The 12,437-nt window shown below is 37.7% G+C and overlaps 1 protein-coding gene across 7 annotated transcripts in view; it reads left to right on the plus strand.

Moving 5' to 3' along the window:
- Window positions 1–12,437, plus strand: part of SPATA6 (spermatogenesis associated 6) — a 186,516-nt gene that overhangs the window by 154,980 nt on the left and 19,099 nt on the right. For 4 of the 7 annotated variants that reach the window (XM_023187712.1, XM_023187714.3, XM_023187720.1 and 1 more), the window contains one exon: window positions 1,379–4,888. The exons of the other annotated variants lie outside the window; for them this stretch is intronic. In XM_023187712.1, coding sequence (XP_023043480.1) covers window positions 1,379–1,559 — 181 coding nt within the window. In that variant the 3' untranslated portion in view covers window positions 1,560–4,888. Of the gene's footprint in view, window positions 1–1,378; window positions 4,889–12,437 lie in introns of those variants that run through there. 7 annotated transcript variants of the gene reach the window in all.

The following is a 12,437-nucleotide window of genomic DNA, read 5'->3' on the forward strand; positions in this document are numbered from 1 at the left end:
AAAGTATTTCATTGACCTTGAAGAAGGTCAATTATTTATATAAGAAAATAAACTCAACATTTTATCTATAAAAAATGTAATTCCAGAATTTAATGTTTATGTTAGTAAAATTATAACACAGATACCATGAAGAGTGCTATTAATCCTTAAGAAAGAGTTACCTTTTCTTTTCTGTCTTCATCACAGCCAGCCCAGTCTTAGTCTATTTCATTAGCTTCCTATGGGCTTGCTCTCACTTACATGTGCATGTGCTCGCTCGTTCGCTCTCTCTCCCCCACCTTCTTTTTTCCTTAAGACCCTCAAAACTACAGTTGATCCTTTCACTTCAAACTCTTCTGCCTTATTTCCATCTTCCACAAATGTTCATATTTAGCCTAATTTTCTACTCCTTGAGGGCAATAGCAGCATGGCATAGTAGAAAGGGTCTTAGAGCACACACGTTGTCTTTTTCATTTTGCCACTTACTAGCTGAGCAGTCTCAGGCAAGTCACTTAACTTCACTGAGTCTTAATTTCTATGTCTACCAACTTCCAAGGGTTGTAAGATGTATTCATAAATAGATATAAAGTACCTAGTTTAGTGTTTCTTATTTAATAACTTCTATGTTTAAATTTTAAAACAATCCTGTAAAACTAAAGTTAAGGAAGCTGAGACTCTGGATAGTTAAATAAATAAATTGCCCAAGGTCTCACAGTTTATAAAGGACTGAGCTGGAATTCAGTTTCAGGTGTGCCTGACTTTTAGCAACTATGCATTCTTTTTTTTTTTTTTTTTTGAGACGGAGTTTTGCTGTTGTTGTCCAGGCTGGGGTGCAGTGGTGCCATCTCAGCTCACTGCAACCTCCGCCTCCTGAGTTCAAGCGATTCTCCTGCCTCAGCCTCCCGAGTAGCTGGGGTTATAGGCAAGTGCCACCACGCCCAGCTAATTTTGTATTTTTTAGTAGAGACGGGGTTTCTCCATGTAGATCAGGTTGCTCTCGATCTCCCGACCTCAGGTGATTTGCCCGTCTTGGCCTCCCAAAGTACTGGGATTACAGGCATGAGCCACTGCGCCCAAGCTGTGCATTCTTATACTGGCCATACCAGGCCCCCTGTGTTCTGCTTTTATTATGCTGTACCTGTGTGTGTTCTCTGAATTCCTTTTTCACTCTAACACAAAATTTTCATTTTACTGTTTTATAACAGTTTTACACAGATACTTCTGCTTCCCCTTTTAAAATGTCCCTCTTTGAAAGCACAGGCCTTACTGTGTTTTATTTTTCACAGCCCCAGCAGAGTATTAAATAGCCATAGAGTACTCAATAAATATTTGATTTACATAGTACTATCTGTAATTTTGTTTCATTATTATTTTGAACCTTTTATGTCCCTTTTTATAGCTCATGTCAGCAGCCACGTGGCACTTTCCATTTGGATGATGGCGAATACTGGTCCAACAGGGCAGCCTCTTATAAGGGAAAATCCCACCGACCCATCTTTGAGAACAGCATGGACAAAATGTACAGAAACTTATACAAAAAGGCCTGTAGTTCTGCTTCACATACACAGGAAAGCTTCTGAGACCGTCCACGATAAAACTCATGAGTGTCCATGTCAACCTCTCAATGAAAATGTTTGATGTGATCAATATCTGTATTTCTTTTTTTAAAAAAAAAACAAATGGGATTATAACTAGGTACAATAGTTATACTTGAATAAGTTCATTACTTCAAATGGTAAATTATCATAGGCAAGCCTTTTAAAATAATTATTACAGAAGAGTCTGCTGTGTTGCAAATACTAGAGCTCTGTCACACAATCACAGTTTCCAATATATGACAAGGATATTCTGTTATATGTACATCTCATATTACATCTGCAAATCCAAGAATAGTTCCTTTCTAGAAATGTTTTTTATTTTTTTATTTTATTTTTTGCCTTACTTACCTTGCAGTTTTCTTTTCATCTGCTTAACTGGTTATCTTCCCTGTGTAAGATTTAATTAATATTGACTACCTTTTCTTGGTGATGAACAAAATGATATCCTATACAGAAATGAATTTCCTAAGGGTTTAAACCCTGTTTTCACTAACATTTTCTACTTTTTCCTTTTTTAGAACAGGCTATTATATTTCTTAGCTCATAGGTTTTCTTTTTAAAGACTATATGATCATTCACTCCTTTTTCTCTGGAAGAACCACCTAAGTTGCTCATAGCAGTTAGCTAGAAATATCAGTGGCCATGAATGATCAAAAATTTGAATAACTAATTTTTAAAGATAAAATTCTTTGCATGATTTTTTTTCTAGGTCCATACCTTTTGGTGCAACTAGAATCAGAAAATTGCCTCTGTTAGTAAGCTTATAGAAACTCAAAAATAATAATGGAATTATATTGTAATTTGACTCCTTCGAATTTGTGTAAGTAGCATATGGCCCAAGACAGTATTATAGTATCCTAACTTTAAAAAAATGCTTGGAACCACAATGCAAGTAAAATATTATAGCAGAACACTTTGTGGTAGACACTGAAAATGTTGTTGATTGATGGATAGAATTAACTTCTTCTCCCCCACCCCAACACATACCTGTGAAGCCAATGATACTATGAAGATACAAAGAAATCAACTACTTTATATTTACTAGAGAGTGAGGGGAGGGAAAGAAGAGAGTAGGAATAAGTGAACTGGGCTTATAGTCTTGAAGAGTTGACTAAAAGATAGTATTAGAGTTGTCTAAAAGATAATATTTTCTCATTGACTCTGTTTTTGATGAATTTTACAGTTATGATTGAAAAAGAATGAAATGAACTTCCTTTGAAATGAAATTAAAATGTGAAACTTGGTGACTTATTTTTGTGTAGAACTTGTTAACATCATTTTAAGGGTGCTTTAGTATCACAGTCCGTGATACATCAGAAAGGGCATTAGAGCCATCTCTATGAGCCAGGAGTCCTAGGCTTTAGTGTCCCATGTCTGCCATTTTCTAGCTGAGTCTACTTAATGCTCAGATCCTTTGTTTCCTCAGCTATCAAATGATGAGAATGTAGTAGACCCCAAACTATGTTCTGTGGACCCAGACCACTGTTTTAGGAGACAATTGTAGGACTGTGGATATAAGTGTGTAATTGGTCTAAGTTTAGGAAAATCTGTTTGCTACACACACACACACACACACACATACCTCTTAGAAAGTCATATGTAGGATTATAGAAGTAAAAAGAGATGAACTTAATGCTGGAATAGTGCCTGTAAACTGGGGTTGTCTACAGCAAACTAGGATGTATAGTCACCATGCTCATTTGTGAACACTAGCCTGTTAGAGGCTTTAAGAAAATTCTGGTATAAACCTGTTTTGCTCTGCATCTAGTAGAGAGCCTGGCCTGTAATTGATGTTCCTTAAATATTTATTGAATTAACCCAGAATTTTCTAAACTAAATTTAGCATGTAACACTATTTGTTATTCTGGCCACCATCCCCCATTCCCCTAGCTCCTCACACTACCTGCCAATATCATCCTCAGGTACATGTGGATACCTAGGTTGTGGAAATGCTGGACTACACAATTGCTGAGTTACCCTCTGGCTGTAGCTTATATGATGAGGTATTTTACAATCAGCTTTTGAGGGTCAACATTGAATAATACTCTTTTTGAAAAAATTATATTCTCAATGATTTTCTTTGGGAAAATGAAAATTCTTTTGTTTAAGAGTTGCTGTTTGGTGAAAAGAACAAACATGACTTTCAAAGAAAATGTTTTACTATCACCAAAATCTCCTGAGTGAATAAGTATGACAGAAATTACTTATTGCACCTGTATCTGCCATTGGCTGTGACAAAGGCTGCAAAAAGTAAGGCTGAAAGGGAAACTTTAGAAACTAATATTCTGAAAGATGTTTTCCTATGGATTAAGGTTAGTGTCGTTCTGAAAGTTGGGGGCAAATTTCCAGATACTAATAACATCTTTGCTAAGTGTCTGATTATCTTCTGTTCCCTAGGAGGAAAGAGTGGTCCATGTTGCTCTAACTATTACTGTGAGTGCTTATGCTGTATTGTTTTTAAAGAGTAAAACCGTCTCATTTACAGGAGCAGAAAGGTGCAGTTGTTTATTCTCTTAGCCTTTTTTTTCTGTATTTCCCACAAATCTAGAAATAATTATTGGAGTTAATATGAAAGATAAATAGGCTTTTCATTTTACTTTTTAATTTTTTTCTTTAAATTATAAAAAACCTGGGGATTTAGGAAAATGTCAAAATCAACAAATAAATAAAGATGAATCATTGGAATGAGACTCTTCCTTGGTTCTACTGGCTAGTTATATAACCTTATGTAAGTCATTTATGCTTCTTGGAGATCAGTTTTCTCACCAATAAGATGATAAAAGGGTTAATTTAGAATGATCCTTTGACATTTCATAATTGTACAATTAATATGAATGATCAGGAAGTTCTAGGCAGGCAGAGTTGTTTTCTGACTTCCAAAGATTAAGCCCCTGATTAAAAATCTGCAACAAGTAGAGAATTTTCATTATTGTGTTCATTTACTAGTAATAGCTTTATTGAGATATAATTCACTCTGAAAAAGTATGCAATTAAGTGGTTTTTACTGTATTCTCAGAGTACAATAACCTCTCACTAATTATAGAATATTTTATAACTCCCAAAATAAATCCTATAACCATTAGTGATCACTTCCCACTACCTCCTCCCCAGAACTCCTGGAAACCACCATATGCCTTTTGTCTCCATGCCTATTCTGGATATTTCATATAAATGGAGTCATATAACATGTGACCTATTGTATCTGGCTTCTTTCACTTAGCAAAATATTTTGAGAGTTCATGCATGTTGTAACATGTATGAATACTTCATTGCTTTTTATTACTAAATAATAATGCATCATATGAATATACCACATTTTGTTTATCCATTCAATTGATAAGATATTTTGGTTTTTTCCACTTTTTAGGTATTCTGAAATGCTGCTCTGAACACTTGTATACAAGTTTTTTGTGTGGACATATGATTTTATTTCCCCTGAGTACACATCTAGGAGTTGACTTGCTGGGTCCTATGGAAACTATGTTCAACATTTTGAAGAACTACCAAATTGTTTTTCAAAGTGAACGTACCATTTTACAGTTACTGTGTTGATCTTTATCTTACCTTAGGATCTTAGGCAAGTTATACATTCAAGCCTCATCTATATATTCATCACATATATATTAAGAACTATGTTAGAAATAGAGGGTATATAATTTAAAATTGTATCTTTAAAAATGTGAAAACAAAAACAGTGTATTTAAACATTTGCAGTGGTTTGGTGACTTCTGTGGTATGAAAATGCAAGAATGGGGATAAAGGCGTTCTAGCTTGATGAAACAGAACATGCAGAGGCATGAAAATGGGAGGGAGCATGATTGTTCAGGAAACTCCTCCAAGTGCCTTAGCTAGAAGTGGTGTGCAAGGTTGCAAATACTGTGGCAGAATATGACTAATGCAGTAAGAGAACTACAAAGAAGTCTAGAGCAGCATTAGAAGAGGTGACCATTGAGCTGAATGTTGAAAGATTGAGGGACTTTTGAGAATAGGAAAACAAGGTGGAATAAAGTAAATATCGGTCAGATTTTACAGGGATGGGGGTGGAGTTTAAAATATCCAGAATCAGTTAAGAATAAATATCTAGAACTTGGGAAAACTCAAGAATACAAAACACATTTTGAAGTCAGATAAAAATAAATGAAACTCTACTTTTTGTTTTTGTAGTACTTTATATGTGACCATAATAGGCACCCTGAGAGTGCTGAACCTCAAGTTATTGAATGTTTTGCTAATTAAGGAGGCTCTGGTGGCAGTGAGATAGTTTGAGGGCAGCCCTTTTAAAAATAAGATAGACAGCCGGGCGCGGTGGCTCATGCCTGTAATCCCAGCACTTTGGGTAGCCGAGGTGGACAGATCACCTGAGGTCAGGTATTTGAGACCAGCCTGGCCAACATGGTGAAACCCTGTCTCTAATAAAAATACAAAAATCACCCAGGCATGGTGGCATGCACCTGTAGTCCCAGCTACTCAGGAGGATGAGGTAGGAAAATCACTTAAATTTGGGAGGTGGAGGCTGCAGTGAGCCAAGATTGTGCCACTGCACTCCAGCCTGGGTGACAGAGCTCAAAATAATAATAATTAAGAAAGAAATCCTCCTCCTCCTCCTAACTAGCTACAGTTTCAATATACAAAATGAAGAAGTAAGAGAGAAAATCCAACATTTTGTTAATGTGTTTATTATCACTGAATGATATACTTTGAGTTTATATGATGTTTCCTCAGATAATCAGTACTTGTGACTGTTCACCTATTCACAAAATATTCCAGGCAATCTGCAAGACATTGAATGATAACCAGAGATAAACAAAAACACAGTTCCCCATCAGAGTGTGTGTATATGGGGGTTGGGGAGAGACTGGCGTTTACTCGAGGGATAATAATTGAAATTAGTTGATATTCTTTCTAGCTGTCTTGAATAACATACGCCTTAGAAAATCCACTTACTAAGGTTTGTGAAGAAGGAAATAAGCTAACACTGAACAGATATCAGCTGATATACTGTTCTCTAAAAGTTAATAAAGTTACTTAACATTAACATTAACTTAACATTACTTAACAGTAATTTAACGTTACTCTCATTACCAAATTACTTCTGCTTTTGAGGGGAAAAACATATAAGACATTCAAGAAGGGAATGTTATCAATAAGATGGTAGAGTAGGAGACCCTGGCCCTCAACCCCACAAACAGCAATTTGATAGACATCCAGGAATGGAAATAGCTGTGGGAGGGCTTTAGAGTCCAGATAAGAAGCTGCAGCAGCATAGTAGAACAAAAAAGCAAAGCAAAACCAAACCAAAACAACAACAACCAAAACAAGAATAACCACACAGAATGGGTATGAAGACGTCTCATTTTATCTTTATCATACCATCCGTCAGGCTGGCACAGCTCATTACCAAGTGTTACCCTCACAGGTGAAAATGAGAGCAGGGTGAGTGTCCAGCTTCTTCACACTTTGTGAGTACTGCCCAAAAGATCCACATTGGTTTTATCCCACTCAAATTCCTGGGAAGACTGGCATAGCTGCTAGCAGGCTAACTGGAAGCAGCTAGGAATAAAGAAGAAGGACAGAGGGCATTGTGTCAGCCATGTGGCAGGGGATACCATGGTTCACCTGGTGTTCAGATGACCCCAGCACCCTTCTCCACTGAAGACCTCCCAGTTGGCTTGGAATTCCCATGGCTTTCTCCTTCATGGACCCCAGATGACTAGGCTATTTTTACCTCCAGTGGAGCTGCCCCAGCCAGCGCCTCTGTGGGCACCCAAACCCTGGGAACCAGTGCAGTCACTGCATGCATGACTGCAGTTGGCACCCACCCACTAGCCCCAGTTTTAACCACCACATTCATCTGACCAACTCTCTTGGGCATGTGCATGCACACAACTGGCCCTGGCTGTTAACCACAGTGCCTGCAAGCACTGCTTATTTGCACCACTCCGTGCATGCCCTTACCCAGCTCTCACCACCACACATATGCCTGCTATTGGCTTTGGCTGTTGCAGCCACATATGCACAGGTGGTTTGCACTGCTTGCTGCACATATGCCTGCCCATGGCCACCTCTTGCCACCAAATAATACACCTGTTGCTGGTCTTGGTTGTCAGTGCCGCAGGCATACATGCCAGCAACTCTCCTATTGTGTGCACCCCTAGCTCTCCCTAGTCTTCACTGCTAACTTTGGCATTATCTATGCAGGTGCACTTGCTGCTATACCCAGTGGCACCACTAAGGACCCCAGCAGCCCAGAAATCTACACTGAGAGACATTATAATTAAACTATCAAAAATCAGAGACAAAGAATGTTAAAAACATTATGAGAAAAACAATTTGTCATGTACAAGGGAACCTCTATATTACTATCAGTTCATTTCTCAACAAACCTTGCAGGCCAGGAGAATAGGTTTATATAAACAAAGCACTGAAAGGAAAAAAGAAAACAACAACAACAAAAGCTATCCGCTGCAAAACTGTCCTTTAAACATGAAGAGAAATAAAGTATTTCTCAGATAAAATCCAAAGGAGTTGGTCACCCGTAACCCTCCATTACAAGAAATGCTTTTAAAAGATTTTCCGACAGAATAGAATATTTTCTATTTCCAATGGAATAGAAAACATGCTAAATAGAAACATAATAGCATATGAATGCATAAATCTTACTGATAAATGTAAGTGTATATATAATAGATTATATAATTAAATGTAAATGTATATATATATATTAGTGTGTGTGTGTGTATATATATAGAGAGAGAGAGAGTGTGTGTCAAATACAGGATAAGATAACACTGTAATGATGGTGTGCAGATTACCCATAATCCTAAAAGCCAAAAAGACAAAAGCATTAAGAATAATTATAACCACAAAAATTAGATAACATATTCACCATATAAAAAGCAGTAAACTCTGACTTCAAGAGCACAAAGTTGGCCAGGTATGATGGCTCACGTCTGTAATCCCAGCACATTGGGAGGCCAAGGCAGGAGGATTGCTTGAGCTCAGGAGTTTGAGACGAGCCTGGACAACATTGTGAAACCCACTCTCCCAAAAAATACAAAAATTTTTCAGGCGTGGTGGCGTGCACCTGTGGTCCCAGCTACTTTGGTGGCTGAGGTGGGAGGATAGCTTGAGCCCCGAAGGTTGAGGCTACAGTGAGCATGATTGCACCACTGCATTCCAGCCTGGGTTACAGAGCAATACTGTGTTTCAAAAAAAAAAAACTACATGTGGGCGGGTGTAAAAGTGTGAACATTGTGTATGCAATTGAGCTTTAATTGTTACTAAAATAAATGTTTATAAACACAAAAATTTATTCAAGCCTCATGGAAACCTCAGAGGAACAGAACCTGAAGTAGATACGCAAAAGATAAAGAAAAAATAACCAAACTAAATCACTACAAAAAATAAGTAACAGAAGACAGGAAGAAACGAACAAAAGAACCACAACACAGACAAAAAACAGCAAAACAGACCAAAAAAATGAGGGAAGTTTATAGCGTTAAATGCCTACACTAAAGAAGAAATATTTCAAATAAACAACCTAACATTACCACTCAAGGAATAGAAAAAGAACAAATTAAACACAAATTTAGCAGAAGGAAATAGTAGAGATTAGAGCAGAAATAAACAAAATAGAGGATAGAAAAACAATACAAAATATTCAGCAAAACAAAGAATCAGTTTTTTGAAAAGATAAATCAGCAGACTAACAAAAAGAATACTCAACAATTAAGTCACAAATTAGAGGAGACATTACAACGGATAACACATAAATTAAAAGGCTCATAAGGTACTATTATGAATAATTAAACATCAGTAAATTAGATAACCTATAATAAATGGATAAATTCCTAAAAACTTAAACAACATAACAAAACTGAATCAAGAAGAAAGAGCCTAAACAGACCAATAACAAATAAGGAGATAGAATCACTAATTAGAAACCTTCCAACAAGGCCCAGGACTAAATGGGTTCATGGGTAAATTATACCAAACATTTAAAGGAGAACTAATACTAATGCTTCTTAAACTTTCAGTAATTAGAAAAGGGAAAACACTCCCAAACTCACTTTATGAGGCTAACATCATTGTGACCCAATTCCAAAGACACTTCAAGAAAAGAAAACAGCCAGTATCTCTGATTAACATAGATATGGAAGTCCTCAATAAAATAGTGGCAAACTGAATTCAATGGCATATTACAAGGATCATACACCACAACCAAGTGATATTTATCCCTGAGATGCAAGGATGGTTTAGCATACAAAAATAAATCAATGTGATATACATTAACAGAATGAGAGACAAAAAACATACGATCATCTCAATATATGCAGAAAAAGCGCTTGACAAAATTCAACAACCTTTTATGATAAAAAGTTTAAACAAAATAGACATACAAGAAACTTATTTCAACACAATAAAGGCTATATATAAAAAACTCACCACTAACATTGTAATCAACTGGATAAAGCTTAAAACTTTTCCTCTAAGATTAGGAACAAGGTAAAGATGCTCACTCCCTCCACTGCTATTCGGCATTCCACTGGAAGTTCCAGTGTGTTAGTTTGTTTTTGCATTGCTATAAAGAAATACCTGAGATTGGGTAATTTATAAAGAGAAGTTTAATTGGCCCATGGTTCTGCAAGCTGTACAAGCATGGCTTCAGCCTCTTCTTCTAGTGAGAGCCTCAGGAAGCTCATAATCATGGCAGACGGCGAAGGGAGAGCCGGCAGTGCCACATGGCAAGAAAGGGAGCAAGAGAGAGAGATAAGGGGGAGGAGGCCCCAGACTCTTTTAAACAGCCAGATCTCAAGTGAACTACCTGAGCAAGAACTCACTTATCACCAAGGGGATGGTGCTAAATCATACATGAAGGATATGCCCCTGTGATCCAATTACTTCTTACCAAGCCCCACCTCCAACATTGGGAATCACATTTCAACGTGAGGCTTGGAGGGGAAAAACATGAAAACCTAATATAGTTTGGATGTGTGTCATCACACAAATCTTATATTGAAATGTAACCCCCAGTGTTGGAAGTGGGGCCTGGTGGGAGGTGATTTGATCATGGAGGCTGATTTCTCATGAATGGTTTAGCACCATCCCTCATGGTACTGTCTCTGTGATAGTGAGTTCTCATGAGATCCGGTCATTTAAACGTGTGCAGCACCTCCCCGCCCATGCTTTTGACATGTGACATGCCTGCTCCCCCTTTGATTCTGGCATGATTGGAAGCTTCCTGAGCCCTCCCCAGAAGCAGATGCCACTATCCTTCCCTTACAGCCTGCAAAACAGTGAGCCAATTAAATCTCTTTTTTTTTTTTTTTTTGAGACAGAGTCTCACTCTGTCACCCAGGCAGGAGTGCAGTGGCATTATCTTGACTCACTGCAATTTCTACCTCCTGGGCTCAAGTGATTCTCCTGCCTCAGTCTCCCAAGTAGCTGGGGCTACAGGTGCCCACCACTGCACCCAGCTAATCTTTTTTGTACTTTAATAGAGACAGGGCTTCGCCATGTTGGCCAGGCTGGTCTGGAACTCCTGGCTTCAAGGGATCTGCCTGCCTTGGCCTCCCCAAAGTGCTGGGATTACAGGTGTGAGCCACTGTGCCTGGCCAAACCCTCATTTTTTAAACAAATTACCCAGTCTCAGGTATTACTTTATACCAATGTAAGAAGTGACTAATACAAAACCATATCACCTAGCCAGAATAATCAGGCAAAATTTTAAAAAGGCATCTAAAATTGGAAGGACAATATAAAATTATCTCTATTTACATTTCGCATGATCATATATATAGAAAGCCCTTAAAGACTCTACAAAAAAGCTGATAGAACTAATAAATTCAATAAAGTTGCAGGATACAAAATCAACACATAAAAAAATCAGCATTACTTCTATACACTAACAACTATCTGAAAGGGAAATATAAAAAGCAATCCCTACATTAGCAACAAAAAGAGTAAAATACTTAGGAATTAACCAAAGAGATGAAAGACTTTAATGCAGAGAATTATAAAACATTGATGAAAGAAATTTAAAAAGGCACAAATAGAAAGACATCCTATATTTATGGATTAAAAGAATTAATATTTTAAAAATGTCTGTACTACCCAAAGCAATGTCCATATTTAATGCAGTTCTTATCAAAATCCCAATGGCAATTTTTTTTTTTTTTTTTTTTTACAGAAAAAGAAAAATCAATCCTAAAATTCATACGAAACTTAAAAAGTCCCCAAATAGCCAAAGCAAGGAAAAGGAAGCTGGAGGCATCACATGTCCTGACTTCAGATTTTATTACAAAGCTATAATAAAACAGTATAATACTGGCATAAAAGCAGACACATGGACCAATGGAACAGAATAGGGAGCCCTGAAATAAACTCATGCATATATGGTCAACTAATGTTCAACAACGGTGTCAAGAATACAAAATGTGGAGAGGGTAGTCTCCTCAAAAATGATGTTGGGGGGTGGCTGGCAAGATGGCTGAATAGAAACAGCACCAGTCTATAGCTCCCTGCAAGAACAATGTAGAAGGCAGGTCATTTCTGCATTTCCAACTGAGGCACCTGACTCATCCCATTGGGACTGGTTAGATAGTGGGTGCAGCCTGCCCAAGGAAAGCTAAAGCAGGGTGGGGCATCAGCTCGCCCAGGAAGTGCAAGTGGTCAGGAACTCCCTCCCATAGACTAGGGAAGCTGTGAGGGACTGTGTCATGAGGAAGGGTGCATTCGGCCCAGATACTATTCTTTTACCATGATCTTCGCAACCCGCAGACCACAAGATTCCCTTGGGTGCCTATGCCACCAGGGCCCTGGGTTTCACACTCAAAACTGAGCAGCCATTTGGGCAGACAC

The sequence above is a fragment of the Piliocolobus tephrosceles genome, chromosome 1 (assembly GCF_002776525.5).
Source record: "Piliocolobus tephrosceles isolate RC106 chromosome 1, ASM277652v3, whole genome shotgun sequence".
Classification (NCBI taxonomy): domain Eukaryota; kingdom Metazoa; phylum Chordata; class Mammalia; order Primates; family Cercopithecidae; genus Piliocolobus; species Piliocolobus tephrosceles.